This window comes from Cottoperca gobio, chromosome 3 (genome assembly GCF_900634415.1).
Source record: "Cottoperca gobio chromosome 3, fCotGob3.1, whole genome shotgun sequence".
In the NCBI taxonomy this organism is placed as follows: domain Eukaryota; kingdom Metazoa; phylum Chordata; class Actinopteri; order Perciformes; family Bovichtidae; genus Cottoperca; species Cottoperca gobio.
The window spans coordinates 27,377,716-27,402,177 of record NC_041357.1 but is presented as its reverse complement, the minus strand read 5'-3'; the positions used below and the strand labels follow the sequence as shown (position 1 = coordinate 27,402,177).

The 24,462-nt window shown below is 42.1% G+C and overlaps 1 protein-coding gene and 1 long non-coding RNA gene across 2 annotated transcripts in view; one reads left to right on the top strand and one right to left on the bottom strand.

Moving 5' to 3' along the window:
- The window catches only part of LOC115024365 (uncharacterized), a 43,334-nt gene that overhangs the window by 1,322 nt on the left and 17,550 nt on the right, over window positions 1-24,462 (top strand). The window lies entirely within an intron of this gene.
- Window positions 6,162-8,473, bottom strand: LOC115024356 (uncharacterized). Its single transcript, XM_029455841.1, has one exon. The coding sequence runs from the start codon at window positions 7,564-7,566 to the stop codon at window positions 6,730-6,732; it is 837 nt and encodes a 278-aa protein (XP_029311701.1). The 5' UTR covers window positions 7,567-8,473; the 3' UTR covers window positions 6,162-6,729.

Below are 24,462 nucleotides of genomic sequence, written 5' to 3'. Positions count from 1 at the left end.
TGATCACTTTGTCCATCCTTGCTGATGTCAATGTTCTAGGAGATCATGATTTGACAAATTGCATTGCTAACTGATATCTGTCGACTTGTACAAAACCACCAGTTCTAATACATGAGTCGTATTTGGTATTCATTATTGATATGGTAGGTGGTAACATGGGGCTGGGCGATATGGAGAAAATCAAATATCACAATATTTCTTTACCAAATACATCGATACCGATATTGCGACAATATTGTAGGGTGGACTAAAATAATTGCACAATAATATTTTTTATGAATATTCATCAGTATTGTGGATATAATGACTAAGTGGGCAAATAATAGAACAACTAGAACAGTCTGGTATGTTCAGAAAATGACATTGTTACTGTAATGCAGCTTTTAAAATCAACAGTTATACTACAATACGATATCTAAGACGATATCTAGTCCCATATCAAGATATTGATATATTTCTCAGCCCTATTGTCACTCATTGCTGCCAGAGACACGCTGTTCGAGTAAACACATTCAGGCACCATATATGTACATATATGAAAAAAAAGAAGGTTGTGCAGCACAATAAATACAAATATTTAATTATATTTTGCTTTTTAAACTGGAAACGTTCTTGTGCTGAACGAATCCAAAATGGATTGTGCAAATGTAAATGAGTTTGTGTTGATGGAGAGCATCATGGTGCCACAAATGAATTTAAATTAATTTCAGTTGGAAGACGTTAAGCCTGATTCTGTGGTCCTCCTACTGAGATCTGGCCTTGTAGTCTGTAATGAGGGGAGTGATTCGGTTCTGATTGGAGCACCCTACCGCTTCAATGGAGTAATCACAACTGTGTTGATATTACTCCACCGGTCCTCCCACTGCGCGGAGTGGACCTCCAGCTGACACTGTTTGAATTCAAATTAACTAAATCATTTAGTCATATTGTCGATGTTGTTTCTGGCAACACAAGACAAAAAAAAAATCTCTCAGGTCGCGTAGTTGGCTGCTGTTTTTGTTTTACATAATGCAGTGGAAAGTGTGGAGCCGGGTCACGTCGGGTCAACCCACTTAACCCACTAAATAATTATGTTTTTCTGTAAAACCCTTAATGAAACAGTGCAGCGATGGCATCACAGAGGAGCACTTTGAAGGGCGATGGGGGGGAAGCACTTCTCAATTAGGAGATGCCACTGCTTTTTACCAGTAATCTAAATTGTGGAACTTTTAATTGTGCTACTTTTTAATAATAGTTTCTAAAAAGAACATTTTGGAATGACTGTTTCTATTATTACACGTGAGAGAACAGCCTTGAGATCAGATTCTGAAAGTCATGCCGAAAGTTGATCGTTGAAGATTTGAATGTGCATTTAGATGATGCAACATCCATCACTTTACAGCTGTATATTTGGGATTGAACTTCAGACAAGAGACTGATTCTTCTCCTTAATTATGTCTTTCTCTGTCTGTCTTGATAGCTGCAGCTAGCCGCAGCTGAAGTACATTAAAGATCTCAAAATAAATATTCTGTGTTACAGTAGCTACTTCACAACATGGAAATCACACAAGCAAATAAGGCGGTGGTGCAAATTATATAAAATAACTAAAATAGACTAAACAACATTTAGAAATAGACACTAGAGAGAACACTATAACTAGTATGTGCTGAATAAAAGCTGTACAATGACAGTGATATTTGTAAGTATTAAAAGTTAAACAAGTTGAAGATTGAACAGAAAATAACTCTGAAACAAATACCAAATAATCTGAATTATATCGGTGCCGTCTCGGTTGCTTGGCAAGGTTTCGTGGTGTACTGGTAGTTTAGAAATACCTCTGTTGAAGCAAAGCTGTTCAGTCTGTGCACTTCTAATAACTGTTGTATGAAACCATGAACCCAGAAGCTATAATACTTGCAGTTAGTCCGTGTATTCGTCACAGTTGTAGGGTGTTTAGTCCCTCGCCGTTCCAAAGGTTAGATGCTTAAGAAAACCACTTTGCCTTCTTTTCAATGGAAAAACAATATATCGATCGCGATGGGAAGGGGGATCCAATTACAGCGATAACATGGAGCGGCAGCAGCTGTTCATCACTCCATCAGTGCTGAGGAGAAGACTAAAGAATGTTAATATGCAACACAAGAGCGCTGCACCATATATATATATATATATATATATATATATATATATATATATATATATATATATATATATATATATATATTAGTGTGTATATATATAGTATATTAGTGTATATATAGTATATAAAAGCAGTAGTCACAATATTAATCACAGCAGATTTGCATTTTCCCCACATTGTACTTGTGCAGATTTTTTAGAGGTCAAAGGGCAAAGGCTGGACAAGCAGCAACATTATTGTCTTCATTTTGTTTTCCCCTCATGTCTGAACTATCATGCGTGTGTGTGTGTGTGCAAATGGTTGTCTTTTCATTCTAACTTTATTTTGCAATCCGCAAGTATAGCCTCTTATGTTTCTCACGAGTGCCTTTTTATTATGAGTGCTTTTCATAATTCAGGGGACCTCCTTTAAACTTAAAATCAGTTACGCTAATTGAATTTGAAGTCCTCATTATATGCGAGGGGGAGGTAATGATGATAAAAGGCTACAATATTTACTCTTGTTGAAATGAAAGTAGAAGAAAAAGCAACATTTCAACGGGCTAGCATTGAGATTGCCCTTAACGATTAAAATAACACTGCCCACAGCTTCCACATGTTCTTGTTGTAAATGCTGTTTTGTGATGATGCATGATCACGGATAATAATCTGTTCTGTGAACATTTATCCTCGTGCACAGGGCAAAAGATGTCCGTCAAATATAAAAGCAATCCGTGAGCAAAGTATGTTCCTCTGTATTTGACTTTGAAGTTATTTGTCCACCAGAGGGCAGCAACAGTCAGAAATAAAAACCCTTTTTGGTTTTCTTCACCTTTCCACATATCCCTCATGTTACCTACACACAACACAGAAATGACAGATGCATGCATATTCCTAAATACATAACACTATACGTACATCATTTAAAGAGCTTGGGGAAATCCTTAAAGCAAATGTAATTTAGCCTCTTTTTCAAATTTGCCTTTTCCATTTTTAAATTCAAACGGCACAATGCAGCTGTCACAAGCCGTTACAATTCCCCGTTAGTAACCACTAAGTCATAGGTGATTATTTTCTGTATTTAGTGTAAATACGGCGTGCCCTTATTTTCTGTCGGGGCTTTAAAAAAGAATACTGAAGACATTTTAGTCTCTGAACTTCTCATTTCTTTTGCTCTGGATTCTGGCAGCCCTGTAGTCAGTGTTCATTATCTGCTCTTACAGCTTTGACTCCAGCACAGCAATTACATCCTCAGCTGCTCTGATTAATCCAACATGGAGGCATTTCACAAAATGGTTTTGAAAGGACATTGTTTATGCAGATAGACCACAGCCAGTCAAATTGCAATAAGATGTTTTCTATGGCTGCTTAAGTGTTCTCTTAACCTCTAGTGTACACTGTGCAGGAAACAATGGACTGCTGGGAAAGTGATTAATTCACTCTATTTTATTCCTGACATAAAATGGAGGTCTGCCCGATGTCATGTTTGGGTAATGTACGTCTCTCCATTGTTACACATATTCCCTCTTTGGCCATTGGTTAATATGTCTCCACTGCTTTCTGCTTAACTGCTTAACCTTCCATTCTCTCCTGACAATCACATAATCAATCACTGTCCCATTACTTGGACAAGGCAGACAAAGGGAGTGTATGAGTGAGAAAAACCTTTTGGCCTGTCTCGACAAGCAAGAGGAATGTCAGCTTCAGAGGGCTAACACAGGCGGAAAACATAGGCCCAGTAAATATTCAATTTAAAGAATTTCCAGATAAGGCGAGTTGAAAAATTGAGGCAGCACCCATTCTTCTAGATAAGAGAAGACGGAGCCATCTGGAGGCTGGGAGATAGCGAACTCCCACACCATCCCAGAGACCTCACTCTCATCTGCTGCAGCGGCAGAGAAGGGAGAAACAGAGTGCCAACACTTTCATTATGTCAACTTCAAAATGAATTTATTCACATTCACTGCATGTAGTTATTGGCTTTGGTAAACAGAGCGGTACTGTTGTCCCCCACCGTTAAAGATAAGTATGAACGGTCAGTCTTAACATGGCTGCTCTTTACTATCATTTAATAACTATTTAAGATATTATTAAGTAAAAAAAAAGGCACTTTTCTTTGTAGTACCATTTTAAAAAGAAAACAATCTACAGTTTGATGCATCTTTGAAAACTGCTGCATTCACAGTTACTTATTGTTCAACGTATAGACACACAAACACACAGGTCATCTTTGTTTATATATGGGTAAGATTGTACCAGTGTTTCTGTTTTAACTGCTGTTTCATAGAAGGAGGAGCAGGTGCTTGAGACATTCGACACTCTCAGTTTATATATATATATATATATATATATATATATACACAAAGTAAACGAATGGTGCATTTTAGGCCCAAGTCTGCATCTCCTCCAAATCCACCTTGATTACATTTTTTGAAAACAAAGAATATTGGCAGAATGGATTCTCGGCTTGTGAATAACCTTGTCCGTTCTCATAATGCACTTTGTTGACTCCTCCACCGTGCTATTTCATGGCAGCCACATTGGATTTAGCTCCGGGATAATGCTTTTGTCAGTATGTTTTATCTGTTCTCTCACTCAGGTACGCTGCGCCGTTATCCCTAATTACCCCTCTGCATTTTACACTTGGCCCAGAATTCTTAATGCTTGATAACAGATGCAGGTCGATTTTTTTATTTTTTTTAAATTTACTTATAGCGGCATTATCTTTTTGACCCGCATCGCAGACCGACTGTCCCACAGGCTCTCGGGTGAAAGCTGTTAACTCTGTGATAACAACGACCTGAAGTGATAACCTTCCAACAGTCTCGAGGACACACAGTTTGCTACACATGTGCTGTATTGCAGTCGCAGCGTTTCTTATTCAACCTTGGGTGCTCTGCTGTGCTCTGATTCATTTAATGGGATCGAGAAGGAGGTTAATCACTATGTCGTCCGTAGACTGTTAAAATTCCGGCTGACCATTATATGAAATATTACGATTTGTATTCCTTTGAAAGACGAATTTGAACGCTAATTCCATAGAAGTGAACTTTCTCCTTTTTTCTCTCTCTCCTGTAACAGAATTCTCCCCAGTTAAGAGTCACTTTGATTAATTTACTTCAGGAGGCCCGACATCTGCGTTTGCAGATTTTCATTAAGATGAACAGTAAAAGCTTCAGACAAGGTTCCACTTGTCTAAGTTATTATCCCCGGAAGACACGGTTGATTAAGTGGAAAACGCTCTTAACTGTTCGGATAAAACATTTCTCGGGAAGGTTTATTTTGTTTTTCAATGTTGACGACAACTTTTAAAGAAGTATATGTAGAAATCTTTAATCCATAAAATTCAATACGTACGCTGCCAGCTGTTTTTTTTTCTTCTAGCAATGTGCATTTTACTAGGAGTTTAAATTTGATCCAATTGCCATAGATGTCTGCAGTATCCAGTTAAGCTTCAGCAATCACTCAGCGGCACCTTTTTTTGCAACTAAATTTACATCTAAATGGTGTGAAAATACATGAAAAATGTCAAACTCTGCAGCCATTTAATTTATTATGTCAGTCAACTAAGTTTATAGTGTTGCTGTGCGACCACATTGTTCAGCATATATATTTGTTTGCTTTAGAAAAGGTAGAATGCAGCGGAAGAGGTAGACTGTGCTATAGAATAGATATAGTGGGTGGGTAGGCCTATTGGCTGGAATAGGAAGGAGTATAGCGTGTTGCCTTGGTTTCATATATTTTACAGAAAAAGTGTGATGTGAAGCTCTGTCAAGCCTAGTTTTAATCCTTTTCTCCACTGTGTTGTGTGATGTTATGCTGTTATCTTAATGATAATCTGTGCCTGTATTTCTTCCCTAGGCGTTTCTGTCAGGCTGGCCTGGTTCAGGAGCCGTGCCTTATCAACAGCTTTGTCATTAAATCAGCTTTTTCCACAGACAAATTTCACTCTTGTTATTCTTATCAAAAGATCAGCACACTGTGATTTCCCGTTCAATCAGAGCTTAGCAAAATTCCATGACGTGCGAGTAAAGAAAGATGAAATACAAAAACAAAATTTTCATTGCAAAAAAAACCAATTTATTTAATTTTTGTTTTCATTAGTTAATAATCAGACAAAAACAAAATTGGTATGTTTTGCATTTGTCATACCGTCAATGGCTTTAAACTTTACTTTATATTCTTCGGTCTACCTTGTGTGTTTTTAAAAGGCTACACTTAAGAGCATGGAGGAATACAAATGATTGCAACAGGATGCTAATAAATACTTTCATCCACAAGCTGTAGATGGTTTACTGCAAGCAGGAATCTGGAGACCTGTGCAATTCATGGCTTTTTCTTTTGTTGGTGTGAAATACAGCACGGTAGCACATGTCACAATCGTGTGGATGTGAGCGACCATGTTGGACGTGCCGAGAAACACATCCCTTAAATGCTGTATGTACAGAGGCAAGCTTTCAAGTCCCAGTCAAACTGACCTCTGGAGGCTGGAATTGGTACTCAGTTGTTCTGAGAAAGCACTGTTCTGTCTGAGTGAGTGTTCTGATTGTCTCTGCATTGTGCTTGAGTGGAGGGCAGCGCCAAATGAACTCCTCTGATACAATCCTCTCCACTGTTTGACACCGGTTCAGTCAGTGAGGAGGGTTGACTGAGACTCCTTCCCCCAAACACACTCTCTTACAGTGAGGGAAACTGCTGTATGGCAAAGGTCCAAGAGGTCTCTTGCATGCTGTCTGCGAGGCAGATTTGACGCCCTCTCTCTCCTCCCACAATGCACTGAGAGTCTCTGGAGGCTGATAGCCCGGTTCCTGGGGATCCAGTGGGTCTTTGGAGAGAAGGATGCTGATGGAGGGCACAGTCCTGTGCACCGTCATCTCGGACGTCCCCCCTTCGCTACTCTCCCACACCTCTTTCACCACCTTGTACCGCAGTTTGGTCAGCTGGTGCAGAGAGCCCACTTTGCGTTTCATGATCTCAGCACAAGTGATGGTCTTTGTGACCGCACGGCCTGACCCAGTGAAGACCACCTGCCTGAGCCCACCGCCACTCACACCTCCCCCACTCACACCCATCTCTCCCTGCATCCGAGCCATGGCAAATCCCATTAAGTTGCGGATCTTACTTCCCTCCTTCACGCGCATCTCCAGCACACCAGAGGCCAGTCCCGGAAAGGGACAGGGGCTATCCTCCTCAGTTCGGCAGACTTTCTTAAACCCTTCTTGTCCTAGTTTGAGTGCAGGGGGAGGGACTGGCAGTGGCATCGGCTTCAGAGGGTTGGAAACATTGTTGACTGCTGCTGGCTGGCTAGCGTTGCTGTAAGTTTGATCATGGTAGACGGAGCAGGTCCCTGCGGTTACCCCATTCTCCATTTGGATCGGTCTGCTCACCTCCAGTCCGGGATGGGGCCTGACCGCGTCTCTGGTCAGGTACTGGTTCTGGCCACTGACCATTCCACACGCTGTGAACATTTCTGCTCTCTTCAATGCTCCGCGGCGATATTAGTCCAGACACACACCTTTCCCACATGGAAAACGGCTCAACATAATTTTCTTATGCATGTGACACTTTTCTCTCCCTCCAGTCAACAGCTGTAAAGTTTCAAGACTTCACATAAGAAATATTACCCGCTCCCCAAGAGCACTATCAAGTCTTTAAAGCTCCCTCTGAGAACGAGCTGGAGAAATAAGATAAACGCCTGGCTGGTGAATTAAGAGCACTGTCGGGACCATTCAAGATGTCCTTTAAAGAGTATCTCAATTTCACACCACAAATGACTGTTTAGAAAGTGCTCCGCAGATGGATGAAAATAATAAAAGAAAAAGCTAAGATAAATGATCCTCTTTCCATCGTTTGTACGTATTTCAAATGGTGCTTTGATCCGTAATAGCCTCACAATATATGGAGCACTGTGGGATGGAATAGGACGTTGATTCTTCTTAAACAAAACTTTTCTAAAGAGACGCTAAAAGCTCAAATTAAGACTCCACCTTTTTCCTTAGCGATCCAGTCCAGCGCTGTTGATTTTGATCGGCTCGCTCTGATCATGTCGCCTTCAACTCAAAATTGACCTCTTGTACAGCTGTTAAGTTCCAGCTCCTGTTTGGACCTCCTGGATGTTTTAATGTTCCAGCTTGAGTTGGTCTGCGTCGCCTCTCCTTCTGCTCATCTTGGCATCCCCAGTAGTTGAGGCCAGGGTTGCATGGAGGTCTGCACCTGGGGTGTCCTCCCTAGAGCTCTGTCTTGTCTCCAGTGATGCTCTGGAAAGTCTGTTCTGTTCCCCACAAAGAGACATAAGGGACAGGAGCTGCCTCACAAATGCTCACAGGAGGAGTGTCTGTGTGGTTGAGGGGGAGCATGAGGGAAAGGGGAGACAGCCCTCTTAAAGGCGCAGGTCTTTTCATCTTTTAGATGAACACCCTCCCCTCCACAACTGAAGCCTGCTGTCTGAGGAAAAAGAGAAGGGCAGGCTTACTTTGTCCCTTTTTAAAACCTAGAACGCAGATCCCCGGCAACTTTGTCAATCTCTTTTAGAGGACGTTTCAGTGTTCAATGTACATGACTGATTAAACCTGAGTTCTGAAATAGAGACTCAGTCAACCTTTAAAAATGCGTTTTCAGCCACGAAACAATGAATTAAATTAGCTCTGTTATAATTGAAAACATCCTTCAAAGAGCCCCTGAAAGTCAGCAGCATTAAATTGCACTGTACTTAGCCTTTATCCTATTAGATGTTTGTGACCATTACAATTTACATAATGCTGCATTAATAGCTTCATTGTTGAGGCAATCAAGTGGCGCGGTAAGAAAGCCTGTCTCTTAACGCTTGACTTGTTATATTGTTGTAAGGCTGGAGAGCCCTTGTGATCAAGGGCACAAGGACACCAACAAGCATAGAGGCATGACTCCCATGTTTAAGGTGCTGTATTATAGTAACTGTCTTCATTAGTCTGGCGTATCTGTGCAGGTGAGGAGATGGGGCTGACAGGCTGGGTAATAAGCATCTTAATGGGCTTTCCATCACCAGTGGAGGGCGCTGGCCCGCTCCCTTCTGCACCGAGTCAGGCCCAGACAGCTGTAGCATCGCCCTGTTCAGCCCAGTCTCCCGGTCGACAGGTGGATTTGTTTTTGTGTGTGACTGACAGATGGGAGAATAGGTAAAGACAGCCCACTGAGGCTGAACCTATGAGGCCGAGAGAGCGAGGCAGACAGTCCTAACTACTCTCTGCTCAGTGTATCTCATGGTGCACAGTAGTACACAGACAGTGTAAACTCACTGTGGCTCAGCGCGGTCCTTACTGTGAGGCTAATTCACAGTGGCATGTGTATTATATTGGATCCCTGTGGTAATCAAGGAAAAAATAAGTAAAAGCCCCCACACCTGTAGTTTCAAGTGTCAAAGTGGAAACTGGATTTGAAAGTATTTTATTAACTGAGTTTAAATGGGTATCAGAATTGCAGAATCAATAGATTGATTGGATCCATGGATAACTTTATGTGTTTGTATCTGTATGTATCGGGCGGGGAAGCTATTTATCTCCAGAGCCATTCCAGACACTGCAGGAGACATCGTGACAAATATCTGTCTTTTTCTTGCCTTTTTATGTAAGCTAAAAAGAAAACGGAGAGGGAAGATGGGGGCGAGGGGGGGGGGGGGAGCGGAGGGTCTGGGCGCTCACCACCAAAGTGATCATTCTGTTGTTTGGGAGAAATTACCCTCATCAGTCATACAGAGATGCACAGCTGCCTAAGGGGATCTGGTAATGTTACTGCATAATAAACTGTGTTTTTGTGCGTGTGCGTGTGTGTGTGTGCGTGTGTGTGCGTGTGTGTGGTGTGTGTGTGTGTGTGTGTGTGTGTGTGTGTGTGTTAAAGCGATAAGAGACGAGAAAGAGATGCAAGAGTGCAGGGGGTTAAAGAAGTGTGATTTAACCACAGAGAGGTTAACATTGATGATAAAAGCAGCTCTGTAATCATCCCTTCCTTACTACGTGATGTTGGCACGTCGTCGTTGCGTCTCAGTTTATCTTTAGGAACCTGTTTGCTGCTGAGTTAAAAACACAGTGTATCTGAGCAAAGTGTCTTCACAACTTTTATATGTGTCTCCATCAAAGACAAAACTATTCTCCAGATGGCTAAATAAAACCATCAGTGCTCTGCAGAAGTGCCGTGTATTGACCTTTTTTTGGAGTGAAGCTTTTTTTCCTTTTTTAAGTGGCTTCATTTAATGATGGGTAGATGCAGCGGCGCTCATGCTTGGTCAGTCACTCCTTCACACCTCCTCCACAGAGCTGGCCTCTGCTCCTGTAGCTCTCTAAGCACTTACTCCTCACTTTATCTGACCTTGGCTGGCATCTGTGACAATTCTTGGCATTCTCTCCCGTGCACTCACTTCCCTGTCTTCCTTCGATAACCACCTCCAGCTTTCACTCCTGCCTACCAGAATTGAAGGAAAGAAAAACCATTTATTCCCAAAGACTGTGACAAATAGTAGAGGTTGTGTCTTGCTCCTCTCCCTCTTTGATATGTACTTTAGATGTCTGAAGTGGTTGTTGTTATGAATTGTAGGGCTGTCCCTTATGTTGTTTGTTGCAGCACTGCAGAGTCTAGTTGTACAGGGGCATGTTGTGCTATTGTCAGGGCTGCACATAAGCGCAGTGCCTCACTGTGACAGCCGGTCGCTCACTTTACGTTAACCGCAAGTGTTTTCACGGTCATCAACCAATGGTGGCCTGGAGGCTGTCATTTCGCCCTATGTGGAGCTCGCCCGCGGCTCGGTTCTGCCCCACAAACTCACAGCCGGCCCTGGTCGGGGGGATAGAGCAACACACAAGCATGCATATGCACACACTTACCGACACGCACACGCCACGAGATGGACACACGCGCGCACACACACACACGCAGAGAAAAACTATGCTCAGCATAAGGCAGGCTGTTGGAGCAATTACAGAAACATGGCAGAACACGATGAAGCAGGCCCCACTATCAGAAGGGAAATAGAGTGAGCAGAGGAAAAATGATGACGCCATTAATAACAGGGAGGCTCGGAGGGAGGTGGGGGTGGATGACCCTCTCTGTGATTTCCCTGTGACAGCACTTTGAGGTGCAAATGGTAGTTTGTATTAGATTTTTAGACGTTTAAATGGCCATGTTTTTTCTGTCAAAGGCAAAAAAAAAAAAAAAAATATATATATAAAGCAACGGTGGTGTAATAAACCAAATGATGTGCGAAGGGTGCTTTTCCTGTCACTCGTATATCCATTATATTTGTAAATGACGGGTCAGACTTCCTTATTCTTGTTCTCATTCTAACGTTTTGCATCTCCGTCTCAAGCCAGTCACACACACACACACACACACACACACACACACACACACACACACATCTCTTCTCCTCCGCTTGCTGCTTCCCCCGTCGGCACTGCAATGCAGATGTGTCTCACACAGTGGCAGGAAAGTTTCACTGAAGATGCTTGTGAAAAAGGAACATGAGAGAGGAGCGGTGGGGGGGGGATACATGCAACACTACCAGAAATGATAAGTTCTTTTTTAACTTGGAAACCCCGAAGCAAGAATGTGAAGAAGTGGAAGCAAACTGTAGACAAAGAAAACTTCTGACGTGGCAACTCGTTGATTTATGAGGCCCGTCAATGAAAGTGATGTCTTCAGCTTCACCCCCTTTACAGCGCTACAAAGCTATCGCACCACAAATGTTTTCATGTTTTTTGAAGTCCCGTTGTGATATTAAAGGCTGGCATTTTTTTTTGGTTGAACATTTAATTAAATTGGGCGGCGCTGAACCCTGTTGATCCGTGCTTTTAGGTGTAGCATTGCACACAGTTTGATTAACAGCACTGTCTCTCATTTAAATTGGCAGCAGCAGTTGATGATCACATTTGTGTTTGGTGCGTCTGTTTTGTCTGCCCTCAGGCTGAAAGTTAATGGACTTTACAGAACATTTCTGATCAATTCCATCAAGATTTAATGAAAGAAATGCAACAAATTAAATGAATTCCTCAGAGCAAGTGTTCGTTAATGCGCTAGCTTTTAATTTTGGAAAGTAATGCGTAATATGTACTGTATGTACAAACCAAGAAGAAGTGTGTGTGTGTGTGTGTGTGTTTTGTTAGTAATCATCTTTTTATTTAGCAGTTTTCAGTCTTTCTGGCAGAGTCAGCTTTTCTTGTGTCGTATTCAAATGTCCTACACACCCTCGAGGGATTCAAAGTAATGTACCATGTACTCCAATATTGTTCACAATCCCATCCCATCGATAGAAGCCTCCCTGTTCATGGATTACTCTCCTACAGTCTTATCACAGTTGTATTTGCTTCCACTAATGCAACGTGTGCATTTCTTAGAATGTGTCTCCGAGGTTTTTTTTGTCAGCGCTGCTATTGTTCACTAAAAGTGCTTCTATACAGCAACAGATGGACATTTTTGGCTGGTCCGCTGCAAGGCCAGGCCGGCGTCATACACGTGAGGTGTTGTGTGTGTGTGTGAGTGACTGAGACACTGAGTGATGAAGTGTTGGAGTTCCTACATTAGCTGTTAGCTGGTGTTTTACTCAACATGTTCTTAATGGTGCCTCTTTGTCCTCAGCGTAGACTGAGTTTGTATCTCTTCACCTCCACAAGTTGATGGTGAGTTGCTGCTGTGTGTCTCGTGCCAACACATTGTTTTCTGGGACTCGGGATAGAAATGACTTTTAGCATTTAGGTTTGAACCCGAACACATCTCTGTCACACGGTGTTGCTCATCGCGGACACGCATCTACGTGTACGTTTACTATAATTAAAAATGTGGAGCAGCGGAGCAGCGCACTGTTTGCAGAAATCCTGATCGACTCGCATCATCACTGCTGCAGATCTTTGATCCGTGTCCTTCGTCACTAGACTTGAACTAAATAGGCCGACAGACAAAGTGAATATCGTCAGAAGCAGAAGCACAAATATTCAGGAAGAAATGACCAAAATCTACAAAATATGTTGTAAATCTGCTGTGTTTGACTCTTCGATACTCATTTTCTTGTCTTCCATTTCATTACTTTCCATCACCAATTTAAATCTTCCTCCTTTGGGTCGCAAACCAGCCTTTTAACAATTCTGCACTGGATCAGTAGCTCCTGTACAACAAAACGAGACAAAGTAGGTTGTGGCTCTGTGTTCCCCCCAGTCTCTCATAAGCACCTTCCTGTCACTGCGTTTCCAGATGGCCACGCTCCTCCGTATCCCACAGTTCATAGCTCTAAACTTTCTAGCGCACACATTTGCATCGGGTTACTGCTCACTCTGACACGCTAGAGAGGAAGAGGAGCACTAATCCTACCCAGCATGCGCCTCTGGAAATGCTCTGTTTGCAAATGGTTGTTTGTTTATTTATTTTTGGGATCCTCGGTGAGAGGGGGTTTGGTTTGTGCATCCAGTGGGGCAGCCATCGCCACACGGCTCAGTAGGTGTGGCTCTTTTTGGCAAGTGACCTCCTTCACAGAATCGTTTCAGGTTTTCTGGCTGCTGACGGGTTGTTAGAAAACACAGCAGTGAACTTTAAAATATCCGTTCACAGGTCCACACCAGATTTATCCTGTATTTAATTGCACCGGCGAGCAATCACTCTCTGCCCTACAAATCCTTGGTAAAGCTGCGCTTTACAATAGAGCCATAATTGCAGGAGTTTAATTGCCTGCCAATGCTCTGCTCCCACTGCCTGCTTGCATTGAAGAGCTCAATAATTAGAAACGGGCAGAAATTAGGTGGCAATTTTGTCTTGGCAATTATCATAATGCAAAAGAAGTGCCATTAGTATTGTTAGCCCCACAGTACATACTCCTTTGACACTGTCAAGTCCCTCTCTTAGCTGCTGGGTACAGCAACTCTTGATTTCCCTGTAGCCTTTGCACTCCCTCACTCGCTGCTTTAGTCATCAGCTATCCAGGCCAGCCAGCACACTCTGAGTCAAACGAGCAGACTGAACACATCCACGCCCGGAGTGCTGGGAGGATTAGAAGCTACAGCATTAGCGGTCTGTGTTTCCTTTAAAGGTATATAAACGGGGTGTTAATCCTCTTCCACCATGTCAACCATGAAATTGTGTTTGATATAACAGAAAAAGGAATGCAGTTGACAGATATTGTATTCGTACCACACTGACATTTCATTTTGGTTCACTAGACTTTCATTGTTTTCACTCCCAAGTTGGATAGAGTTCTGTTTTTGAAAGTACACGGTCGTTTTAGCATATTGACGAGGAAATATTATAGGCGAGCCTTGTCTTCTGGCAAGTTCTTGTAACTCTAAAATTAGATTCAAGATCTGCATTTCTTTCTTCCGGAAACACAAGGTTTTCACTAACCACATCTCTAATCTTTAGCCAAAGCTAAAGGAAATGTGTTTATTTAGCTTGACCTTTAAAGATGGCCTCATTATCGAAAGACCCTCTTTCATATTGTCAAATACTGAAATGATTTCTTTTGCAGACCTACTGACGAAAACAAACTAAAGAAACGTCCCCTCGCCACATTTTGAACAGCCATGTGCATCAAGGCTCCAGATGTTTAGTTAAGCGTCAAACTGCAGATTGCCTCCCAAAACAAAAAACAGTGGTGGGGGAAAAGATTGTGAAGGTCATTCAGTGTAATCACTTCCACAGGTTTTCATTAGCTCTGCTGTCTGGAGGGAGTTTCTCACATTTCTTCAAACACTGTTTGTTGGTCCCTATTTTCTCTCGTTGCACTTGTTTTGTAGAAAACTTTGTTATCTTGGTGAATACCTTGATATCGAGGGGATGTGCCATGACTGCATCGCACTGCAATACAAGGAAGCAACCAACACTGTTCTTAAATAAGTATTGTGCATTGAAATGCCTAACCCTAACCCTAACCCTTAAATAAGTATTGTGCATTGAAATGCCTAACCCTAACCCTTAAATAAGTATTGTGCATTGAAATGCCTAACCCTAACCCTTAAATAAGTATTGTGCATTGAAATGCCTAACCCTAACCCTTAAATAAGTATTGTGCATTGAAATGCCTAACCCTAACCCTAACTTGGACTTTTAGAATGAATATGTATTTTGTAAAAACTAGGCACTGGACAATTCTATTGTCTGAAGTCACCAAGTTTAAGTTTTGGTATACCGATAAAATCCAGCCCACAGGAACAATAAAGTTTTTTATGCTTTTATTTTGAAGGCATATACACTATTGCAGGATTTGTTTTGTCTAATCAAAATCAGAAGGAGTTCAAAGAATACTCTTGTTGTCTGTGGGACAATTTTCTAAAGATTAATTTCATTTAATTCTGCTCCATTCAGAAAACGATGTAGTGTTAGTGTGACACGTCCCTTCAGAGAGCATCGCTTCGCTCTCTTTAGCAGTTTGTAAACACTTCTGCCTGAATTCTTTCACAATCTGTATCAGCAGTCCATTGCAAAATGGCTTTTTACCATTTTAGCTATTTTCTTCATGTGGATGCATAAAAACAAATGCTGACTGTTGTGATTGCCTCACACGTGGGGGGGGGGGTGACTCTGGTAACCACACACAGTGACATCATGTGCAGACCCTATACTGCACACTGCATTATTTTCTTTCAGCATATAATCTCTTTATGACGGCGAGCAGCTGATGTAGTTCTTGTTGATACAAGATGACATGTCACTACACCTCCAACGATGTATAATAATACTTTGTGTTGGATTGTAACTTTCATAAGTAGGCCTCCGCGCTGGCGACACTCGAGGCCGTTATGTTTTTGGTTTATCTCAGGAACATCTTTTTTTTTTTTTTTTTAGGGAATGTCTTCAAATTGGATGAACTGATTATGATGTGGGGGTCAAAGGTCACCGTGACCTCACACAAAAAACACTTTTTTTGGCCATAACTCAAGAATTCATACGCTAATTATGAACATTTCACACGGATGTCTGATAGGTTACAATTATTCAGCGATGATATTTTGGACGGACATGGATTTAAACTGCAACTAGACAAACAGCTGTGAGGCAGTAATTACAGTTCTGCCTGATATCTGACACAAACTCGGTCTGTGACGGTCCGGTCGTCCTAAGAAGCGGGAGAACAGAAACGTAAGGGGTTTATAAACATACAACATATTTAGTTATGATATTAAAAAGACGTGATAATAGCTTGGAAGTTGCATTTGATTTGATCCACACGCAACTTTAGATTTGAACCCAGCACTCGGGACACGGTGACGCAGATAAGAGGATGCACGTGACCTGTTTGTCTCCTGAGCTAACTGTGTTGCATGAGGCAATTTAGTAGGAGGGTGTTATCTCTGAGGAAAACAAGAGGTGCTAATACACGCCTGAATAATGAAGACAAAATGACTTTGGGAATCAGGAAGTCCTTTACCATTAATGTTGAACAACTCTCAGTGGCTCTCAAGCAATCAAGCAATGGGATTTAGGAAAGATTTTAATTCGGATGCATTATCCAAACTCCTCACAGACCAAAAGGCAGGCAATTGCTCTGACAAAAGATATGCACTGATAAGTTTGAAGGTCAACAAGCTGCTGCAGCAGAGATATCAGCAGCTGCTCTGTACCACACACAGTCAGACGCGGTAAAGTACACACACACTTAATGTATATGCACAGATTAGATGTTGACCAGGTGGCATAAACACTATCAAACACTGTAACTGCGTGTACAATTAGTCTTTTTCACTCCTCGTGAAAGTTTACGACCAGTAAAACGCTTCCGTCTCATCGCACGTTTGAAAGTCGCACGGCTTACAGTTTCCACACGCCACGAAGGAGAACAGCTAATGATGCCCTATGTCGAGAATAAAAGGGGGATTAATGAACAACGCGGTTTGAAGAGGCTCGGCAGCCCTCGCCCAAACTCTTTACAGTGTATGCATATACTCGGTGACAATATTCAGGCTTTCACACGTTGCCACAGTATTGAATGGCCTGTGCCGCGCTTGGAGGAGCATTCTGCTGATGGAATCAAAACCCCTTTCACAGATTCAAATGAGGTGCACTCAGCTGTGATTGGTATTGGAAAAGCATTTGTCGGAACAGAGGCTCACAGAAGGCTTCTTAAATACAAGGCAATCACAGTGTCTAACGCAGAGACGAGGCGAGAGGTGTGCCCGGACTGCAGAGTGGAAAACAGGACAAAGGATTATGATGGTAATAAGCAGTAAACCAAAACAAAGTCATCCCCTGATCCCTCATTCTCTCTCTCCCTCTCTCTCCCTCTCTGTCTCTCCCTATCTCTCTCAACTCTAAATCCTCTAACATGCTCCCTCACTCCTTCCCCCCCTCCGTCTCTGCATCACATGCACCACATATTGACAGGGCCCATTTTTTCACAGTGCCTGAGCTACAATTTAAAAGTCATTTCTCATTATTTGCGGTGAATCCTTACACACACAATTTCTAATCTGTCGAGTCCACGATGGCTGCTGGCAGACGCAGAGACTCTTTATGCAGATGCCCGGCAGTACACCTATATGCAATGTCAACTCCTGCACACCCGGCTGGCTTTATTTTATTACAGGCGTCAGCAAATCTGCATGCTGTCAACTGTGAACCTTTTGTGCTAATGTCTTCCCACCCACCCCCCTTTTAGCTGAGCTTGTGATGTACAGAGGAAGGCATTTTTATTTTATTGTGCAAGGGCAGATCAGAAACTGTTTTCTAGCTCACAAACTTAAAAAGAGATATACCCGATACTCTGACAGACCTGAGATACAGGATCTCTGCAGGCTCGCGGGCCACAAAGGAGGATAAGGTGGATGTGGATGAGCTCGGGTGGCTGGGGAGGAAGGGGTTTCACAAACCTCTAATCTGGCCTGTTTAATGAAATGTTGTCAGGGCTTCGCTATATTCCAAAGTGGTTCTCCTCCTACTTTTCCCCACATCTTTGACAGACATTGGAAGTGTGTGTGTGTGTGTGTGTGTGTGTGTGTGTGTGTGTGTGTGGAAGCAGCCATTATTATGTTTGCAAAAGGAGGGGTTGGCAGCAGAGGCAAGAGAAGAAAAGCGGGGAGAAGTGTGGCAGTAGTGGTCCTCAGTCACTTTATCAGTGCCACAGCGACGCTCTCTCCATCTATCTGCCCAGTGACTGTTCTTCCCCTCTCTCAGAGCAGGAAAAACACTCGCTCTCTCACCATGGATGGCTCAACACAATCCCCCTCGCCACCTATCCTGCTCACGCTATCTCTTCACTCAACATTGCTCTTTGTCTAAATGCTATTCTTTGTGTGTTTTTTTCTTTCCGTCGCTCAATCCCATCATATTCGTAGAATTGCAGAGCGGTGAAACATCCCCACACTTCACCTCCTCTGCACATGCTATTTCTATCTGTTCACTTAACAGCAGGTTTGCGTGTAAATGTCACACCATGTCTGGTTACCTGCAATATTTCTTACAGATTGTTTAGTTTGTACACATAACAGTGTTTCTAAAAATACAATTATTATTTACTTATTAGTTACTTTTGCAAATGTGAATCCACTTCTACTTTTCAATTTCCAGGTTGTCTATTTGCTCCGTCCTAAAATGTGGAATATAGTTTGTCTTGGAATACATACTGTCCAGCAGATGATGCAATATCAAGCCTCCCATCTACGGCATGATACTTTCTCTCTGATAGTACTCTAATTGATTAATTACTTTATCCTTTAATTAATAAGCACTTACAGTAAGTCCGTGTCAGCAAGCTCCGACAGCATGCTTCTCAGCAACGCCAACTTTCTAGACAGTTAATTTCGTTAGGAATGAAACGCTGTGCAGTGTGAAAAAGAAACGTAATGTTTATGAAATATACATCAGATGGAAACAACAAACAATGGTGCCTGTCCCTTCTGTTCCTCCTCCATCATTCGCACAACAGATTACTGTTGGTTAAAGTAACAAATGTTGACGTCTTCAGTATCTTTTGATTAATTCCGGCTCACGCCTCAACGTCACTTCAGACATTTATGTCATCGCAGTGCCTGACTGCTGCTTGTATCTCTATGGAATTGGGAAGCATTGTAGAAAACACTCTCTGTAATACTGCAGGTTATTCTCCCCATCACATAAACTCAGACAACAAACACTTGTCTTGTCACAGAAGCCAAAATGTCTCTGACATAGAAATGTATGCAATGCATCATGGTACATTTGCAGAGGAAAGCAGCGTAACATTAATATATCGGAAACGATTTCTGAACATTGGTGCATCCAGTTCACTGCAATCTGCATCGCATGCAATCATCTCTCAGTAAGGAGCCTTCAGTACACTCTGTCAACACATCCAGAAATCAATATGAATAGGTTGAATTAACAACCTCGTTACTGGCTGAGGATTATGATGATGATGATGATGATGATGATGATGAGGCTGTTCAGTTGAGTCAGATGTGTGTTTCACATTCTAATGATGCGCTGTGGATTTTCTCTGTACGGTCTATATATCAGAAAGATGTGTGAAATGCTCATCACAATTTCTTACACCAAGGATGATGTCATCAAATGACTGTTTACTATTATAAAATCAGCAAATCCTCACGACTGGGAGGTTGGAATTAGGTAATGTGTCAGTCGGGGCGGCTGCGGCTCAGCAGGTGGAGGCGTCCACCGGTCGGAGGGTCGGGGGTTCGATCCCCTGCAGCATGTCGAAGTGTCCTTGGGCAAGACACTGAACCGTGTGTGTGTGTGTGTGTGTGTGTGTGTGTGTGTGTGTGTGTGTGTGTGTGTGTGTGTGTGTGTGTGTGTGTGTGTGTGTGTGTGTGTGTGTGTGTGTGTGTGTACTGACGAGCTGCTGTGCACCTTTTGTATGGTAGCCTCTGACTCTGTATGACTCTGTGTGAATGCTGACGTGTGTCATAAAGAGCTTTGAGCGATTGCAAAGATTGGAAAAGATCTATATAAATGCATCCATTTACCATTTTGCTCGAACGTTTATTATAAAGTGCTTCTGGATACTTCTTGACCATCTTTGTCAACTCCTTTCCTCTCGCTCAACATCTTGTCCAAATCATATGTAGCTGAGGCTTTCCTGATTTCTTTTCTTTCTTTTCTTTTTGACTAAATTCAAACGTGATGACGACTTCTGACAAAGAAATCCCACAAACATTGCTCACCAAGAAATATACTTAATACATTTTCAGAGGTCAGGGACATTCTCTTCATTACTTTATGTGTGTAAATTACAAATGACCTTAAAGATAATCGTAGAATCGTGATCATAGAAGCTTTCCATTCCTAGTCACAGAGCTATGTTGGCAAGGTGAGTAAAAGAACCTCCCAGCGGGAAAAGAGAAACAGCAGCAGCGTTATCTGTAAATTTAAACCGTTACGCTGCACAGGCGAGACATGGATGCTTGGTCAGACGTAGAGATGAAATAAAGCAGTAATCCGTGGATCACAGATGAGGAGATGGGTGCCCTTTGTGTCCTGTGAAGACTGAAATAGCTGAGCTCTAAGAAAGACCAGAGTCTGAAGAATGAATCTGTCTGTCATCAGAAGAGGTCAGAGTAAAAGATGGGTCAGCATACAGAGAGAGCAGGCAGATGTGCTCACTCTGCGTGAGAGGGAGGTCAAAGAGGGAGCTGCACAGGGAAGCAAATGTTCAAGGATTTGTGAATTAGCATTAGCATTAGCATTTAGCAGCAGAAGTTGCATTTACCATCAATCATATGGGTAAAAGAAAAAGAGGCGGGGGTGCAGGGGGGCAAGACGATGCAGCCAGAGATGGTGTAAAAGAAGGAGGTGGCCGAGTGCCCATTCGAAGGTGAGGTGGCTGGGGTGATGGGAGGGGGGAGGGGGGCAGGGACAGGGGAGAGAGAGAGAGAGAGGCAGAGGCATAGGCAGAGAGAGAGAAGAGAGGCAGAGGCAGAGAGAGAGAGAGAGGCAGGAGAGAGAGAGGCAGAGAGAGAGAGAGAGAGAGGCAGAGAGAGAGAGAGCGAGAGAGAGAGAGAGGCAGAGAGAGAGAGAGAGAGAGAGAGAGAGAGAGAGAGAGAGAGGCAGAGAGAGGCAGAGAGAGAGAGGAGAGGCAGAGAGAGAGAGGAGGGGAGAGAGAGAGAGAGAGGAGAGAGAGAGAGAGAGAGAGAGAGAGAGAGAGATGAGAGAGAGAGAGAGAGAGAGAGAGAGAGAGAGAGAGAGAGAGAGAGTAGAGAGAGAGAGAGAGAGAGAGGCAGAGGAGAGAGAGAGAGGAGAGAGAGAGAGAGAGAGAGAGAGAGGCAGGAGAGAGAGAGAGAGAGAGAGAGAGAGAGGCAGGGAGATAGAGCGGAGAGAGAGAGAGAGAGAGAGTAGAGGCAGGGAGAGAGAGAGAAGAGAGAGAGAGAGAGAGAGAGAGAGAGTCAGGGAGAGAGAGAGATAGGCAGAGAGAGAGGAGATGAGAGAGAGAGAGAGAGAGAGAGAGAGAAGGAGAGAGAGAGAGGAGAGAGGCAGGGAGAGAGAGAGAGAGAGAGGCAGGGAGATATATATATATATATATTCATATATATATATATATATATATATTCGTGTGTGTGTATATATATATATATATATATATATATATATATATATTTATATATATATATATATATATATATATATAAGAAAAAGAGAACTGGACTATTTGAAGTCATCCAGTCCTTCATTACACTTTCTTGGAACGAGCACAAATTCAATCATACACATTTATGAATCGTTTATTATATCCTTCTTTCAAATAAAAAGATTATTATTTCTTTAAAATAACTGCTTCTAAAGCTTTTTATAGTCTGCTATACTCCCACCTGTAATCATAGTCTACTAACTCCTAAAGATACTGTGAGCATCTCTGCCTGACTGCAGCTCCGTGTGCTCCTCTTCTCCCCGTCGTAACACACGGCGCTGAGCTGTCCGTACGTACTGCTGCAAAACGGAGGTGATAATTTCTCCAATATCCGAGTGCTGTCGCATTTCTGTAAAGAAAAATGTCTTTCAAACTGCGTGTCGCTGATCTTCCTCCGAGATAAAACACGGCCGACATTTCATTTTAATTGGTAAACAAAGCACATCTTACAGAGTCGTGTCCAGCCAATGGCTTCTTCTTCCGAATGTCGTCAAAGTAAAACAACATGTAATGCATCGATGTGCCTCAACAGATAAACATCAGCCACTGCCATCGCTGAAAGTGTTCTTATTTGCTGATAGGCCGATGGCAGTGTGGCAACTGTGAGGCCTCCCTGTGGCGTGCAGGAGGGGTGACTTTATTGTAGTTTCATTGTTGTAGTTTTGCACGCTGGTTTGGCGGTCAACAGGAGCAGCAGCGCCGCTGTCACTAATGGAGGCAATTAAGGTAAAACCTTTAGTGCTGCAATTTGCGTCAACAATCGCACTGATCCTCAAAGTCATAACCCAGTCAGACCTGTCGACAAACGCATGATACACGTGTATTTTCAGATTCAGTGTGACTTGCGCTCTCCAGATATCAGAGATAATGATATCCTCGATGTCCATCACTAACGCACGTCCACAAATCTGCTTACAATGTTTCCTTCAGTGTGGCAGTAATCCAGCGATGGTTGGGATGCACCCCGTGGGTACAACGCAAACAGTATAGTATAGTTTTAATGGACGGGCAGGAAGGACTGGACGTCCACAACATTAGGAGTAAATATTCCCTTTTATATTCTGCACAGAATCAGATTAATAGACCAATTGTGTGTGTGTGTGTGTGTGTGTGTGTGTTTGTCTGAAATGGCTTAATGGATCATTATCAACCTAAAAACAATCTACTAAGTATTCTCTGAGAGGATTGTTTCCACACCATTTCAATATCAGGTACGGACGGTTCCTGCATGAATGTTTAAAAGCTCATTCTAGTTGTTGACATGAAAGTGAAATCCTTTTGTAAGTAGTAGTTTTAAGCAACCTACCGTAACAACGCAGATTTCTCCCAGTGCAGTGTTGTTTCTCTTAAATTTACTCGACTACAGTAACTAGTTTGTCGTTCATCAAAACCAAGCCAAACTGAGAATGTGATGAGCTTGAGTGGATAATTGATCAGGCTGAAATTACCAATGGATTTCTGCAGAGCTTACGCCTGGAAATCTATTGTGCTTCAGGTCATCTATTGGGAATCATAGAGGTATGTAATATAGTGAAATGGGCACAGAACACAGTGTTAATAATCTGTTTACACTTCAACCCCCTTTCCATTGATTTCCATTTCCACCGTGCACCACCTGACAGGCGCCGCCTCCCTCGAAGGACTTCGGTTAGTTTTAGACATTTCAAATTAAACATAATTTATAACGCGCACATACTTTATTTATGTATTCGTGTTGTTGTCGTTGAGCTGTTATCAATATCGAGTAAAATGCTTATCGATAAGCCATCAGTTCTTGATTATTTGCAGGGCATATCTGTGGAACCGCCAATTGGATTTTGTTTTACTCATTACATGAATGTGTCTTGTATCGAGTTTCTTAGTTATATATATATTAGAATATATATATATATATATATATATATATATATATATATATATATATATATTAGAATATATATATATATATTAGTATATTAAAATATGTTTCTAGTTTACAAGTGAAAAAAAGAAGCTGATGGAAAAATATTCTGTTGCTTGAGGTGTTTCCAGTCTGTCAGAGAAAAGTCAACTTGATAATTAAGTCCCATTCAGCCCACCTTTCTTAAGATATTACATACAGTAAGTGGTATACTTAACAGAATTCAATATCCTCAGACGTGATCATGACTTTTTGAAAGTGGCGATATATTGGCGGTGGATGTTTGACGCCGCTGACAGCTCTGCACTTTAACCACAGTACTTGAGCTAACGTTAGCTATGCAGACTGACAGCACTGCTTCACAGCCTGAGCCACCAGCGATACACTTTATAGCTTTTAATGTGATGAGCTTAAAACAATAATATGACGTACTTAAACAATAAAATGATGGGAGATCTCATAAACTCTGTTCATGAGCTGTCTGTCTGTTATGCTCGACGACTGCGAAGCTTTCTATACCAGCTGTCTGAAATGTATGTGAGGCAATTAAGATAATTTATGTAGAAAGACTTGTCGCTGTTGGTCGACAGCCTACTGCTTATTTACAAAAAGTGGTTTATCTTCTTCCACAAATTATTAGTATTACATGTTAAGTCTTAATATAAATACTTTATATTATACATTGATGTTATTATTCGACGCAAGATTCTTTTATTCTGAATACTTTTGCATACGGACATATTCTTAAAATGTCTTGTATCCACTCCACTCATGGCTGCTGTGGGAATGTGTGTGTGTGTGTGTGTGTGTGTGTGTGTGTGTGCACACTGTACCTTCTTCCATTCACCTGCATCTTCTTTCAACAGTGTGTGTGTGTGTGTGTGTGTGTGTGTGTGTGTGTGT

Coding starts and splice junctions, on each gene's coding strand:
- LOC115024356 (XM_029455841.1), bottom strand. CDS start 7,566: ATGTTCACAGCGTGTGGAATGGTCAGTGGCCAGAACCAGTACCTGACC.